Source organism: Emys orbicularis, chromosome 3, assembly GCF_028017835.1.
Source record: "Emys orbicularis isolate rEmyOrb1 chromosome 3, rEmyOrb1.hap1, whole genome shotgun sequence".
In the NCBI taxonomy this organism is placed as follows: domain Eukaryota; kingdom Metazoa; phylum Chordata; order Testudines; family Emydidae; genus Emys; species Emys orbicularis.
In genome coordinates, this window is record NC_088685.1 from 69,213,114 (window position 1) to 69,229,509 (window position 16,396).

Consider the following 16,396-nt stretch of genomic DNA (forward strand, 5'->3'; position numbering starts at 1 on the left):
GGACTATACATATTGCCTAGCCCGGCCTCCTGCGGCTGCAGGGCAAAGCAAGAACACGCAATTTCTCAGCCGCCCGGACTCGCCCCGTTTCGAGCGAGGCAGGGGAAGGAACAGTGTGTGTAACTTTATGTGGGATAGGGCACTCTTCGGACACCCTTGTATCTCTCCCCACCCCTCACTTCAGCAGCTGCAGGAACACAAAGATTAGATTAACCGCCCACACTCAAGCCCAGTGGGGAGGGTGGAGGAGCCGTCAAACCCTCCCACTACCTACCATGGATCTTCCTCGGTGCTACCAGCCCCGTGGGGCCTCGCTTTAAGCTGCAGCAGCTGCGCGCGGGGCAGGCATGGGGAGGTTGCGCGGGACGCTCAGCCCCTGGCTGGGGCTGGCCGCGCTGCTGTGCCTGGCGCACGCCGCCCGGGCCGCCTTCCAGCTCACGCTCCTCCACACCAACGACGTCCACGCGCGGGTGGAACAGACCAGCCGCGACTCCGGCAAGTGTCAGAGCCGCCTCAGCGGCCGCCCCCAGGATTGCTATGGCGGGGTGGCGCGGAGATACACCAAGATCCAGGAGATCCGAGCCACCCACCCCAACGTGCTGCTCCTGGACGCCGGCGACCAGTACCAGGGCACGGTGTGGTTCAGCTACTTCAAGGGGCGGGAAGTGGTCCGCTTCATGAACCTCCTGGGCTACGACGCTATGGTAAGACGCAGGCGCCTCTCACCTCGCGGGGGGTCAGGCAAGGGCGGCGGCTCTAGTGCAACTTGGGGCTACGGGAGGAGAGGTGTGTGTGCATAGGTGGTGCATGATCGGGGGCGCTGCCGGGCTGGGGTGCGGCTGGAGAGGCAGCATGAGGGGGCTGGTGCAAGGGAAGGGCGCAGTGTGGTGGTGTAGTTGCAGGGAAATGGGTTCCATGCGTTCTGAAATTGACCTGTTAAGGCTTGCGCCGTCGCAGCGCTTCGCCAGATGCGCAGGTTGAGCAGTGGCTGGTGCTCAGTAAGAACCACAGGGGCCCCTGGGAGACGGGGCAGAGCTCCCAGCTGAGCCCTGGGGTTGGCCTGGTGAAGCAGTGAAGGATGTTGTGAACCTGCGGCAAAAGGCGAGGTAATATTTGCCTTGAGCTGAAAGCCTGGTCACTGAATGTTGGCGAGACAAGGTAGGGGAGGTAATGCTACTACAGTAGAACCTCAGAGTTAGGAACACTTGGGGAATGGAGGTTGTTGGTAACTCTGAAATGTTCCTAACTGTGAACAAAACGCTATGGTGGTTCTTTCAAAAGTTTACAAGTGACCCTTGACTTAAGATAGCTTTGAAACTTTACTATGCAGAAGAAAAATGCTGCTTTTAAGCATCTTAATTTAAATGAAACAAGCACAGCAGCAGTTTCCTTACCTTGTTAAATCTTTTTTTAAACTTTCCCTTTATTTTTTTAGTAGTTTACATTTTACATGTCAGTGTGCTGTATTTGCATTTTAATTTTGTATTTGGTCTGGTCTACACTCGGGGGATCGATCTAAATTACGCAACTTCAGCTACGTGAATAACATAGCTGAAGTTGACGTAGTTAGATCTACTCACCGCGGTGTCTTCACTGCGGTGAGTTGACTGCTAACGCTCCCCGTTCGATTCCGCCTGCCCTCTCACTCCGTTGGAGTACCAGAGTCGACGGGAGAGCATCTATGCTAGAAATGCCCAGTATGTAATTTCTGAGAGAGCACTTATAGTGATTATTTGGGGGAGTCTAATATTTTTCCTTTTTGTTTTTCGTAGGCTTTGGGGAACCATGAGTTTGATAATGGTCTGGATGGATTATTGGATCCGCTACTTAAAAATGTTAATTTTTCAATTCTGAGTGCAAACATTCAGGCAAGCAGATCAGTAGCATCCAGGATCGCTGGATATTTTCAGCCTTATAAAATACTACGTGTTGGTTCAGAAAAAATCGGAATTGTTGGCTATACCACTAAGGAAACATCTTTCCTTTCAAATCCAGGTATGCTTTTCTTTAGTATAGCAGGAACAAACCATATACATATAAACAATGTAAACGGAGTAGCACATGGTCCAAATAGCGACATCCCTTAGGGGAGGATCTATTAATGGAGATTCTCTATGTCAGTGGTTCTCAAATTGGGGGTCGGGACCCCTCAGGGCGGTCGCAAGGTTATTAAATGGGGGGTCGCAAGCTGTCAGCCTCCACCCCAAATCCTGCTTTGCCTCCAGCATTTATAATGATGTTAAATATATAAAAAAGTGTTTTTAATTTATATGGGGGGGTCACACTCAGAGGCTTGCTATGTGAAAGGGGTCACCAGTACAAAAGTTTGAGAACCACTGTTTTATGTCCTATTAAGGAGGAGAGGATGGAAGATGATAAAATACAGGTAGGATCTGATGAGAAACAGTCAAATGAAAAAAGTCTAATTCAATTACATCATGTAATGGGAGACAGCTAAAAAGTGACAAGTTTTTAAAGTGCTTATATACCAATGCTAGAAGTCTAAATAATAAAATGGGTGAACTAGAGTGCCTCATATTAAATGAGGATATTGATATAGGCATCACAGAAACTTGGTGGAATGAGGATACTCAATAATACCAGGGTACAAAATATATTGGAAGGACAGAACAGGTCGTGCTGGTGGGGGAGTGATACTAGATGTGAAAGAAAGTATAGAATCAAATGAAGTAAAAATCTTAAATGAACCAAAGTGTACCATAGAATCTCTATGGATAGTAATTCCATGCTTGAATAATAAGAATATAGCGTTAGGGATATATTACCGACCACCTGACCAGGATGGTGATAGTGACTGTAAAATGCTCAGGGAGATTAGAGAGGCTATTAAAATAAAATAAAAAAAATCAGTAAGAATGGGGGATTTCAACTATCCCCATATCGACTGGGTACATGTCACCTCAGGACAGGATGCAGAGATAAAGTTTCTTGATACCTTAAATGACTGCTTCTTGGAGCAGCTAGTCCTGGAACCCACAAGAGGAGAGGCAATTGTTGATTTAGTCCTAAATGGAGCACAGGATCAGGTCTAAGAGGTGAATATAGCTGTACCGCTTGGTAATAGTGACCATAATATAATTAACTCTAACTCTAACATCCCAGTGGTGGGGAAAACACCACAGCGGGCCAACACTGTAGCATTTAGTTTCAGAAAGGGGAACTACACAAAAATGAGGAGGTTAGTTTAAACAGAAATTGAAAGACAAAGCACCAAACGTAAAATCCCTGCAAGCTGCATGGAAACTTTTTAAAGACACCATAGTAGTGGCTCAACTTAAATGTATACCCCAAATTAAAAAAAACATAGTAAGAGAACCAAAAAAAGAGCCACAGTGGCTAAACAACAAAGCAAAAGAAGCAGTGAGAGGCAAAAAGGCATCCTTTAAAAAGTGGAAGTTAAATTCTACTGAGGAAAATAGAAAGGAGCCTAAACTCTGGCAAATGAAGTGTAAAAATATAATTAGGAAGGCCAAAAAAGAATTTGAAGTACAGCTAGCCCAAGACTCAAAAAGTAATAGCATAAAAAATTTTAAGTCCATCAGAAGCAGGAAGCCTGCTAAACAACCAGTGGGTCCACTGGATGATCGAGATGCTAAAGGAGCACTCAAGGCCATTGTGGAGAAACTAAATGAATTCTTTGCATCGGTCTTCACGGTTGAGGAGGTGAGGGAGATTTCCAAACCTGAGCCATTCTTTTTAGATGACAAATCTGAGGAACTGTCTTAGATTGGAAGCGTCATTAGAGGAGGTTTTGGAACAAATTGATAAATTGACCAGTAATAAGTCACCAGGAACAGATGGTATTCACCCAAGAGTTTTGAAGGAACTCAAATGTGACATTGCAGGACTACTAACTGTAGTCTGTAACCTATCATTTAAATCCGCTTCTGTACCAAATGACTGGAGGATAGCTAATGTGATGCCAATTTTTAAAAAGGGCTCCAGAGGTGACCCCGGCAATTAGAGTCCAGTAAGTCTGACTTCAGTACCGGGCAAACTGGTTGAAACTATGGAAAGAACAAAATTGTCAGACACATAGATGAACATAATTTGTTGGGGAGTAGTCAACATGGTTTTTGTAAAGGGAAATCATGCCTCACCAGTATACTAGAAATCTTTGAGAGGGTCAACAAGCATGTGGACAAGGGGGATCTAGTGGATATAGTGTATTTAGATTTTCAGAAAGCCTTTGACAAGGTCCCTTACCAAAGGCTGTTAAGGGATATGAGGGAAGGTTCTCTCATGGACTAGTAACTGGTTAAAAGGGTAGGAATAAATGGTCAGTTTTCAAAATAGAGAGAGGTAAATAGTGGTGTCCCCCATAGGTCTGTACTGGGCCCAGTCCTATTTAACATCTTCATAAATGATCTGGAAAAAGGGGTAAATTGTGAGGTGGCAAAATTTGCAGATGATACAAAACTACTCAAGATAGTTAAGTCACTGTGAAGAACTATAAAAGGATCTCTCAAAACTAAGTGATTGGGCAACAAAATGGCTAATGAAATTCAATGTTGATAAATGCAAAGTAATGCACATTTGAAAACGTAATCCCAACTACATATATAAAATGATGTGGTCTAAATTAGCTGTTCCCACTCAAGAAAGAGATCTTGGAGTCATTGTGGATAGTTCTCTGAAAACATCCACTCAATGTGCAGAGGCAGTCAAAAAATCGAACAGAATGTTGGGAATCATTAAGAAAGAGATCATAATAAGACAGAAAATATCATATTGCCTCTATATAAATCCATGGTATGCCCACATCTTAAATACTGCATGCAGATGTGGTTGTCCCATCTCAAAAAAGGTATATTGGACTTGGAAAAGATTCGGAAAAGGGCAAAAAAAAAAATATTAGTGGTGTGGAACGGCTGCCGTAGGAGGAGAGATTAATAAGACTGTGACTTTTCAACTTGGAAAAGAGATGACTAAGGGGGGATATGATAGAGGTCTATAAAATCATGACTGGTGTGGAGAAAGTAAATAAGGAAGTGTTATTTACTCCTTCTCATAACACAAGAACGATTTGGGCCACCAAATGGAACTAATAGGCAGCAGGTTTAAAACAAACAAAAGGAAGTATTTCTTCAAGCAACACACAGTCAGCCTGTGGAACTCCTTGCCAGAGGATGTTGTGAAGGCCAAGACTATAACAGGGTTCTAAAAAGAACTAGATAAATTCATGGAGGATAGGTCCATCAATGGATATTAGCCACGATGGGCAGGGATGGTGTCCCTAGCCTCTGTTTGCCAGAAGCTGGGAATGGGTGACGGGATGGATCACTTGATGATTACCTGTTCTGTTCATTCCCTCTGGGGCAGCTGGCATTGGCCACTGTCGGAAGACAGGATGCTGGGCTAGATGGACCTTTGGTCTGACACAGTATGGCCGTTCTTATGTTCTTAAACAGTCAAATGCTAAAATTTTAACTATATATAGTTTCCTAGTATGAATGAATGAATACAGATGAAGGGTTTTAGTTGCCTATAGAACTTTTGTATTATTCAACTCCCTGGCCATCTGACTGTTTTTAACTGCTGGATGTTCGAGCTATATGAAAAGATGTGTTCCATACACAGATCCATTTAGAACACGCGAAGCACTGCACTAAGGGGGTGTTACATTTACAATAGTGTAAAAAAAATTAAAAAAAAAAAAAAAGGCTTGTATATTTTTCTCCTTATTGGCCACATAAGAGAGCCTGAAGACATGAATACATCTTGTATAATTAAGGGAAATGTGTTTTTACAGAGTTTATTACAATCTGAAAATTTTGAGTTCTGAGGAATGTAATTCGGCTCTCAGATACATGCCCAAATCCCACTGAAGTCAGTGGGAGTTGCATATGTGTATCTGAGGGCAGAATTTGTCCCCCTGTGGTTTTTGGCATCCCAAGTATATACCAGAAATTAGACTACAGAAGGAATCACAATTATTTTCTATCAGTGACTGATAGCAGAAGTGATGAAGCATAGACTCATCCTCTTCTGACAAATAAGTTGTTCCAGTGATCAAGATTTATTTAATTAGTGTAAAGGAATTAGACAAAAATAGACTACTTCTGATTTTAAGAACAGATAATTGTATTTTAGAATAATAAAAACACCATTTCACATTAGAGTTTCTCACCTTGCCCTTTTAATCAGATGCAGGACATCATTGTAGGTGCAAAAGAGCCACTTCCATGCCTAATAAAAGGACCTGGCATTCCCCTCTGGTTTTAAACTAGACACACAATGGAATTAAAGTGCATTGAACATAGCATTTTTTTTTTTTAAATCATCTTCAATACAAGGAAGATATTACTACTTTTCTGACCATTACTTACTGAAATAACATCATAACTGTAAAAATGAAGGTGTAAATTAGCCCAGAATAGGGAAGGTATGATAATATTTAAACAAAGTATTCAAATGTACAACTGACATAAAAGTCCAATGCAAATGGTTAAACACATCCACAGAGGAGACCTCTCTGTGGTCAACAGAAATTTTAATCTGCCTTCTGACATACGAGGCTGGGTTATTTGAGTCCATCCTTTTCCTCTAAGGAATAACAAGGAAAAATTTATTCTTCCTTTTGCCTGTGCAAAATGAGAAGCTTATATGTGCTGAGGGTATGAAGAGAGAGATGAATATACATGCATAAGATGTGTGACAAATAATAGAGCACTTAACAGAAATTTTATTTTAACTGATATGTTCCAAATGTTTACCTATGAGTGTTGTCCCAGCCAGGGAGGTTGGCAGTCTCCGCCCTTAGCATTTCTGCTTGCACAATATCCCTGCTTGTACAATATCCATGAAGCAATGTGGGAAAGCTCCTGGCTCAGAGCCTATGTATTCCCTGAGCACTGGTTTCTCATCCAGGCAATCCAGAAAGTTGGCTAAATTGGACATGCTAGGAATTAAAATAAGTTCTCGAGGAACGGTGTCATAGTTTATCTATTTTGAGAGAGGCACAATACGTACTGTCAATTTAGCCTTTCTGTAGCTGTGAAAGATATTGGAGCAGAATTTTGATGGTGGTGAATTACAACTGCTGTTAAGTAAAAGGACATATTTTAATAAATTTGTAGCAAAACCTAGAGATGGTTATAATTGTACTGAAAGACCCAATAAGGAGCCAAAAGAGAAGTAGTAGTACACGGCTACCTCGATATAACGCGACCTTATATGACACGAATTCGGATATAACGTGGTAAAGCAGTGCTCCGGGGGGCCGGGGCTGCGCATTCCGGTGGATCAAAGCAAGTTCAACATAACGCGGTTTCACCTATAACACGGTAAGATTTTTTGGCTCCCGAGGACAGCGTTATATCAAGGTAGAGGTGTATTAAGACAGAAGGCTTATTACTTTCTTGGGCAAAGCTAAAGCAGTCACAGACTAAGTACATACTGTGGTATAACTGAGGAATCTAAAAGCAGTTGGCATTAATAGGGAGTTTTCTAGGGGCCACCATATGTAGCAAACACAATTTTTGTAACTCTCTCCTTTTTTACTTGTACACCTCTTTAGTGTATGAAGCCTTCAGTAGCTTTCAAAAGGTAATTCAGTTTCTGCATACTGTGATTTATGTCACAAATGACTTAGCAATCTGCGGTGCTGATAAACTCCTGGCTGAAATTGTGGGTTGGTGAGTTAACCATTAACCTAGTTCCTTAATCCAAAAAGTAAGTCACTGTGACAATGCGGTTCTGGCGGGACCCAACTGAGAGTGCCAACTCAGGACAAATTGCTCAAACAGGGCAGTTACAGCCCAAGGCTGGGGTTTTTCCACCTCTAAGGCAAACCAAACCAGCCAGACTAAGAGGACTTCGGTCTCACCCCACTGGCTAACCGCAAGTCTCACAAGCAATCTCCTTAGACACTCCAGTTTCCCAGTATCACCACCAGTGCCACTCGTTATGGGGACAAATGGTTATGAAAACCAAGACCCCAGTAAAAGAAAAAGGTTCTCCTGATCCCAAAGGACCAAGCCCCAGACCCAGGTCAATATACAAATCAGATCTTACCCACAAATCACGCTGTTGCCAATCCTTTAGAATCTAAAATCTAAAGGTTTATTCATAAAAGGAAAAAGATAGAGATGAGAGCTAGAATTGGTTAAGTGGAATCAATTACATACAGTAATGGCAAAGTTCTTGGTTCAGGCTTGCAGCAGCGATAGAATAAACTGCAGGTTCAAATCAAGTCTCTGGAATACATCCCCAGCTGGGATGGGTCCTCAGTCCTTTGTTCAAAGCTTCAGATTGTAGCAAAGTTCCTCCAGAGGTAAGAAGCAGGATTGAAGACAAGATGGAGATGAGGCATCAGCCTTATATAGTCTTTTCCAGGTGTAAGAACACCTCTTTGTCCTTACTGTGGAAAATTACAGCAAAATGGAGTCTGGAGTCACATGGGCAAGTTCCTGCATACTTTGCTGAGTCTCAAGGCATATTTGCCTTCTCTCAATGGGTCCATTGTATAGCTGATGGTCCTTAATGGGCCATCAAGCAGGGTAGGCAGAGCTAACACCAGTTTGTCTGGGATGTCACCCAGCAGCATAGCATAAGTTTGCAATACAGACAGTATAGAGCCAATATGCATAACTTCAACTACAAAATTGATACACACATAGACAGCCTAATCATAACCAGTAAACCCTAACCTTGTCTTAGACCCCCCATTTGACCCCCTTTATACAAGATTTGGGTGCCACTACAGGACCTTGGTTGCAACAATGATCTATATGGTCCCAGATTATATCAATAACGTCACAGTCACTGTGAGATTGGATTCCAGGAAGATGACATGTCTAATAGGCACACTTTATTTCAGGTAGTTACAGGACTTTCCAGATCCTCAGAGACTACTGTTTAGAATAAAGTGTGGATTTTGCACTGCCATTTTTCTCTGCAAGTTTATATAAATTTGTTTTGTATTATCACTAGATGTCTTTCATCGCTACTGCTACTATTGTCACCTTCACAGTCTGTTCACAACTATCACCATATTATAATCATAAATATTTTGAAACAGTGGGGCCTTAATCCCAATGTTCCCATAGCGCTCGCTGTCGCTCGCTCTCTCTCTCCCTCAGTAAGGATTGCTAATAAATATCTGGAAACAGAGGGTGAAGTCTACTTTAATAATCCATAGCGCAAACGATGAAGCTATTAATTGGTAGCTTTTTTTAAAAGATGTCCTATGCACTATTAAATCCACCTGCCACATTTGAGTCACCCTACTAGGTTTTTTCTTACAACAATTGCCAAGTAAATAAGGAAGACAGCATTTATTCATTCATTATATTGTAAGATCTGTAGAATAGGAACCATGTCTTTTTATTTGTACTGTGAGGTGCTTAGCACGCATTTTGTGCTGCAAAATAATAAATCACATTTTTGCACGTAACTTTTGACTTCAGTATCTTGATAACTTCTCCTGTCTGTAGAATAGTAGAAATATTCAGTAGAGAACACTTGTCAACAAATATCGCTCTGAGCTGTTTTCCAGAACAATACCACAACCATGTTATTGGAATTGTGATCCTGCTCTTTTAATCATATCCTTATGGTAGCAGCCAATTATTTTATCCTTGGACATGTGCCTAATACTTTTGGCACCCAGCCCATTATCTTGTCGTCTTGTTAAAAAATAGTGCTGTTTAGTTGCCTTTTCTGTTTCTTTCTAAAGTTTAAAGAAATTAGAAAACTTATTTCCTGTTAGTTTAACACACTGAAAAAGAAATAATAGAATTGCTGATCCACAAAGAAAAAGATGAATAACTGTTATATAAAAAACTTAGATTTTTTTTTTTAAACTAAATTTAAACTTTTGAGGAGGGGTGACCAAGTACTAAGCAATGAGTTGTGTGTTTTGTTTTGAATCCTGGGTTACACTTAGGCAACAACAGAACTGTTACAGTTTGACAATTTACGTAACCCCATAATATTGCTTTGTCAATGTTCCTCTGTTGCGGTAACTCTTTATTTCTTGAAACATTTAGCATTGGACTCTGGACTAGTTCTTACTCTCCCCTTTGCTATGAAATAGCCCGGATCTGTTGATCTCTAGGGTATGCTGAAGGCTCCTATATTCTCCCAAGATGCGTGGGAATGGAGGAGAATTGTGAGGGATGGGAGGTGGAATTTGAGTGGTTTATTTTCTAGTTAGTCATTTTTGGCCGGAGAGTTTAAGGAGAATTTGTTGATCAGTAATTTATAAGAACTGTATTTTAAAACTTTGTCAAGGGAACCTAGCACCTGGGATAGCTGCTTTTTTATCCTTTTTGTAGAAATCAAGAGTGTGACCGAGACACAGCAAATACAGTAGAGAGAGAGTACATGTTTGTATTATAAATGAAATTTTTCTGAAATGATAAAATAGAAACATTTCAGAGAAACCATAAGATTTCTCAACGCTGTGAGCTGGGTAAACATTACCCCTTTTTAATCTCTATCTTTGGGTTCTCCCTTCAGGGACGTAATTACACTTCAGGCTTTGCTATTACTGTGTACCACTGACAGTCAGAAATCGTATGATTCATCTCATTCAATGAGATAATTTGCATATGGAAGGCAAGTAGGATTTGGCCCTGAGCTTGCAGATTTAGTGCAGGAGGACTCTGAGGGAACTGCTGTGGAAATAGAAAGGAGACAAACAAAATAAGCCAGGATGAGGGGAGACTTTGTGGGAGAAGAATTAACATGGGAGAAGAAGAAAGATTCTAAGGAAAAATCAGTAGGAAGTAATATGGCAAAAAAATGTTATATTTACACTCAAATGATGCATATGAGACAAACCTGAATGTAACTCTGTTTCTCAGTTCTAATGGCAGTCAAAAACCATTGGAGCTTTGCTCTGTTGGCTGGTATCACCGGCATCTTTTCTTGGAAGTACAGCTTTGTTTTTTATTTATTTATATATATATAGTTATATATAGTTATATACAATTCATAAATGTTGGTAGACTGAGCGCAAATGTTCAGGTTGCTTATACAGTACTTGAAAACACTGGGCCAGATTAAAAGTCTGAACCCAACTCCCAATAAAGCTAATTAAAAGACTCCCCTTTGCTTCATTCTGTAAAGGAATGTGGGACCCTGGGGCAACTAAAATTCAGAGATCATTTACACCTCACAACCTAGAATCCCGTGTTTGATGGCAGAAATGGGCATTTAAATAATGAGAGAGGCCAGAGCTCCCCACAGTTTGTGGGACTCTGGCCATAGTCCATCGGCAGTTTCAATAATCTGATCTTGTGAAAACACAAGTATATTTAGACACCTCATAAATATTAATAATCTCCTTTCTCTCTCTTTTTTTTTTTTTTTTTTTTTAAGGCAAGGAGATATATTTTGAAGATGAAATTGAAGCATTGCAGCCACATGTGGATAAACTTATCACACTGGGAGTTAACAAAATTATTGCACTAGGACACTCTGGTTTCACTGTGGATCAAAAGATTGCTCAAAAAGTGAGAGGAGTGGATGTTGTAATTGGAGGACATACGAACACGTTTCTTTATACAGGTATTACATCTCTCAGTAAAATGTTGCTTTTAACCAAAACTGATCATTAATTGAAAGAGAATTCTCATTGAACTAAGATGACTTTGTAAAAATGTAATTTACTTGTAACTAAGTACTGTGGCCACTACAGTGCCTCTCAAGGTCCCTTCTAGCCCTACATTTCTGAGATTCTAACATGTTTTACAAGTTTACTGAATAAGGGAGTAAATAAATAAAATATTTTAATTTACCTTGTCTATGATACACGCATTAAAGGAATCAGTGAAATAAATTAATCAATATAAAACAAGGTATATTCCTTGATTATTTTTCCAAATATCCTGTAGGTGATTGTTACCCTGTAGAACCTATTTCTGTATATATAGGTTTTTAAAACATGGTAAAACATATGTACTTTGTAATATTTGGTGGCCTAGTGATGGTATTATTTAGTCCATGAGGGCAAACACTTATTTTTAAAAAAGAATCCCACTGATATTTTCATATTGAGTTTTAAGAGGAAGAAAATAAAATCTTAAACATTTCAGAAAAACACACTTAGAAGTGGTTTGAGACATGGATCTGTGTAGGGACTGATCCTGAATATATACCCAAAGTGACAGAAAAGTAGAAATTTTTTATGTTGTTGCCTACCCAGCTACTGCCAAACATCGTGCTAGCATGAATGTTTCACACTGTGATAGAAAATTAAAAGTGCACAGACTGTCTTCCTATGCCTAAAAAAAATTCCATCTTGAACATTGTCCCAGATTGTAGCTCTTCTTTACAAAGTTCCAAATAGTCTATAGAAATTATACATGCGTGCAAACAGTGTCTGAGAAAATGCCTGGTGCTGCGGTATGCCGCAAAGGCTTAACAGTGTGAGTTTGGGATGGGCATAGTTAGTGAATGGTGACTCCACAAATGAGTTATGCAAGATCATCCCAAATGAGTACCAGAACCCTCGTCTCTCATGGTCACATTCTGTATATGCTTTAGGGATATATATTTTTAAAATGCTGCTAGGATTTTTTTCCCCTTCATTTGTCTGCTTGCTAAGATAGGAGACTAAGTTACCATGAGGCCAAATGTAGAGAGCCTCAGAAGCAGTTTTTAAAAAAAAAAAAATCCACCTAAAATTTATTTTAAATAACCTTTTTAGATGACAATGTTAGTTTTAAAATCATAACATTATAGGACCTTTCAGGGCTAGAAACAAGGGCATAGTTCCATTGGAAATGGAGAAATCGCCCTTTGCAATAATCTAAACTTCCATTTCTAGTCTTGCAGGTCTATGTGATATCAGACTTTTAAAGGAATGATATTTTTATACATCGAAAAGTATGTAGTAGATTACAGTTAACTATGGATCCCCATCAAACAAATAGTGCAAAACTGTAGGTAATATACTTATCCCTGCATTTTGGAGGATGTTGTATGTAAAAACTCTGTGCACCTATTCTGGAGAAAAGATCCTCATCAGCAGGTTACATGGGTTAGGAGCAAGCCAGATGGCAGAGATAAGGATCATAGATATTTGGCTATACACTGCAGTACTACTTGGTGTGTGTGAAAAGACTTGGGCAGTATAGATCAGCTGTCAGTACCACTCAGCGAACCTGTGTCATTTCAGAGTACTGTATGAAGCTTCTCTGTTGTTTCATTGTTGTCTGAGCACAATGCTAGGAGCCAGAACTTCCTGAGTTCTTATCCATCTCTGAAACCTCTGTCTGTGTGTAACTTTGGGCAAGTCAGACTCTGTTGCCCACTCTGAGTACTTCTACTTCACTCCCTAAACTGGACACATTTTTTTTTTCTAATTTCAAACAAAAAAGAAATGTCAATGAAAAATCCTAGAGGAAAAAATTGACAAAATATTTGAAGTTCTTTTCTAATCTTTCAGCCAACTATAGAGCTGGTCAGAATGTTTTGAATTTTGATTATTTCAAAAACACAGGTGAGGGGGAGCTAGTGATTTCCCCCCTCCCAAACACCTCCACATTGGAGGAGGGCCTAATTCTATAGGGTGCTAATTGCCTTTAACTCCTATTTGAAGACAACAGGATGTGAGGATGCACAGGAGGCACTCAGGAGCTTTTAGTATAAGGCACAGATATTTTGAGGATTAATTAATGTCTGCAAAGCACTTTGGCAGTGGAGGTATGTTACATATACAATGACTTCCTTACATTATTAACACAATGTCATAGCAAGTCTATGAACTCCTCTTTGAGTCCCTCGACTGGCTACTGTTTTTCAGCTCAAAGTCAAGCTTCTTGACCTCCTCTGTTAAAACCCCTCATCACTCTGCCCCTTCTTACTCACCTGATCTTGTCTCTTGTATAATCTCCCCACTCTGGCTAACCCCACTGCCCCCGAATTAATCTGTAAGTCCACTATACTCTTTCTTCATATCCCTCTAGCTTGTCCACTTCTGTCTTGCAATATTGGCTAGGTTGTGGGAGAGTCTAAAATAGTTGCTGTTACTCTTTTAATAATTCATAGGTGGGGAAAAAATTCCCAATAATTCAAAACCATCAGGTTTTGCGTATAGCTAATGTGACTGCGTGATCTTACTGCTGGTCCCCTTCCACTCCCCTGCTTCCCTTTTAGTGTTCCTTACCTTTGTTGAATCTTCTTTTGGGTTAATTGTAAGCTGAATAGTTTCAATCACCAGACATTAAGGAATAGCAGTCAACTATGAGATTTCCCATCATGAGAAGACAGTCAATTTGTACTAATTCAAAACAGAACAGCAAATAGCACCTATCCAAAACCAAACAAGTTCTAATAGATGTGTGTGCCAGTATGAAGCTACTCCATCCCACTAGAACAGACTCCCTCCAGGAGCATTACATGCAGTAATGTATTCTTAGTTCAAAGTGGGGAAAGCTAGCATGTTGTTGGTTCCCTGAGCCACACATGTGGAACAAATTTCACCCTGAGCCTCACTTATGTTCAAACAGCAGCTTAACATGACATGTGGTATCTTTCTCTCTCCTTCTTGCTAGGATGCAACATGATTACTTTGCTTCCAAAACACCCATCCAAGGGGATATGGGCCATTGTAATGTTATTGCCTCTCCTTCTGTTTCCCAAAACACCATTTGAAAATGTCTGGAACATTAAGCCGATTCAGATATAGGTGTATTTATATTAAGGTGATTTTTTTACAAGGTGAGATTTGTGCAATAAGGAGATATATTAATTGTATAAGGTTAATATCCAAGCTTAGTCACAAATACAGCACCTAAGGCCTGGTCTACACTACGACTTTAATTCGGATTTAGCTGCTTTAATTCGAATTAACGCTTGACCCGTCCACACAACGAAGCCATTTAATTCGAATTAAAGAGCCCTTTAATTCGATTTCTGTACTCCTCCTCGACGAGAGGAGTAGCGTCAAAATCGGTATTGTTAATCCGAATTAAGGTTAGTGTGGCCGCAATTCGATGTTATTGGCAATTAGATGTTATTGGCTACCCACAATGCAACGCTCTGGAAATCGATGCTACTACGGTAGCTTGGATGCACACCACCGAATTAATGGTGCCTAGTGTGGCCGAATACATTCGAATTTATAAAATCGGTTTCCTAAATTCGAATTATATAAATTCGGATTAATCCTGTAGTGTAGACATACCTTAAGAGGGTGACAATTTCCACAGAAATAAGTGAAGAAAGATGGATTTTATCTGTGAAATCACAAGCAGCTTTCTATGCTAAATGTCTTGCATTTCACAGATAAAAATGTAAAATGTTCCTTTTACTCCCTTTCTTCTTCTTCTTGCCCCTCCCTCCCCCAATATTTCTTTAGAGCTTGCCACTTAGCAGACTGGTGTGGAATGATGGCTTTTGTAGCTACTTTTTCCAGCTGTCTTTTTCATTTCTCTACAACTCTTTACCCTGTTTAAGCTACTTTATTTCTTTACAGTTCTTTAAAAATAAAAAAGTTCAGCAGCAGAGCAGAATCTGTCTACGTTTTGAATGACGGGGTAAATGTATTTGTGCTCATGCTGATAGTGAGCATGCTCAGTAGTTTTTTGATGGATTTCCATAGGAAAGATAGTAGGAGTTGGGGACTTGAAGGAATCACTGGGACCTTTGACTTTAGTTAGCTATGGAATCTGAACCTAATCCTTACAGTGGTCCACATGTCAGAACATGTCCTCCCCCCTCCTCTGCATTTCATTGAGAGTTAAATGCATGTAGGAAGTGCAAGACCAGGCCTTAGTGGAGACCTACTCTACTCTGACCTCACTAGGTGAACACTTAGTGAGTTGGGATATTATTAGTCCTCTGACCAGCTCTCTCTGGAATCAGGCCTGTGTATTGCTGTGTTTCTCTTATTTTATTAACTAGACTTTCCTCTGAACATTGTGTCTGCTCTCTTAGGCCTGGTCTACACTGGGCGGGGTGAACTAAGTCGGTCTAAGTTACGCAACTTCAGCTACAAAAATAGCATAGTTGAAGTCGACGTACTTGGAACTACTTACCGCGGTGTCTTCACTGCGGTAGGTCGACTGCTGACGCTCCCTCGTTGACTCCGCCTACGCTTCTCGCTCCAGTGGAGTACCGGAGTCGACGGGAGAGTGCTCGGCTGTCGATTTATCGCGTCTTCACTAGACACGATAAATCGAACCCCCGCGCGCCCCCCCCCCCCCGCTGGATTGATCGCTCCGGAGGTAAGTGTAGACATACCTTTATTTACTAAATCTTTTTCTAAAGGCAAGTCCACACTACAAAATTAAGTCGACCTAAGTTGTTGACTTACAGCCACCAGTAATTAAACTGCTTTTGCATGTCCACACTGTGCTTCTTGTGTCTGGTGTGGGTCCTCACTAGGAGCGCTTGTACCAACTTAACTGGCAGTGTGGGG

The 16,396-nt window shown here is 40.6% G+C and overlaps 1 protein-coding gene across 1 annotated transcript in view; it reads left to right on the forward strand.

The window, feature by feature from the left end:
• Window positions 1-347: 347 nt before the first annotated feature.
• Window positions 348-16,396, forward strand: part of NT5E (5'-nucleotidase ecto) — a 44,336-nt gene continuing 28,287 nt past the window's right edge. The window contains exons 1-3 of the mRNA XM_065401618.1: window positions 348-704; window positions 1,773-1,995; window positions 11,350-11,538. Of these exons, the coding sequence (XP_065257690.1) occupies window positions 348-704; window positions 1,773-1,995; window positions 11,350-11,538 (769 nt within the window). The remainder of the gene's footprint in view (window positions 705-1,772; window positions 1,996-11,349; window positions 11,539-16,396) is intronic.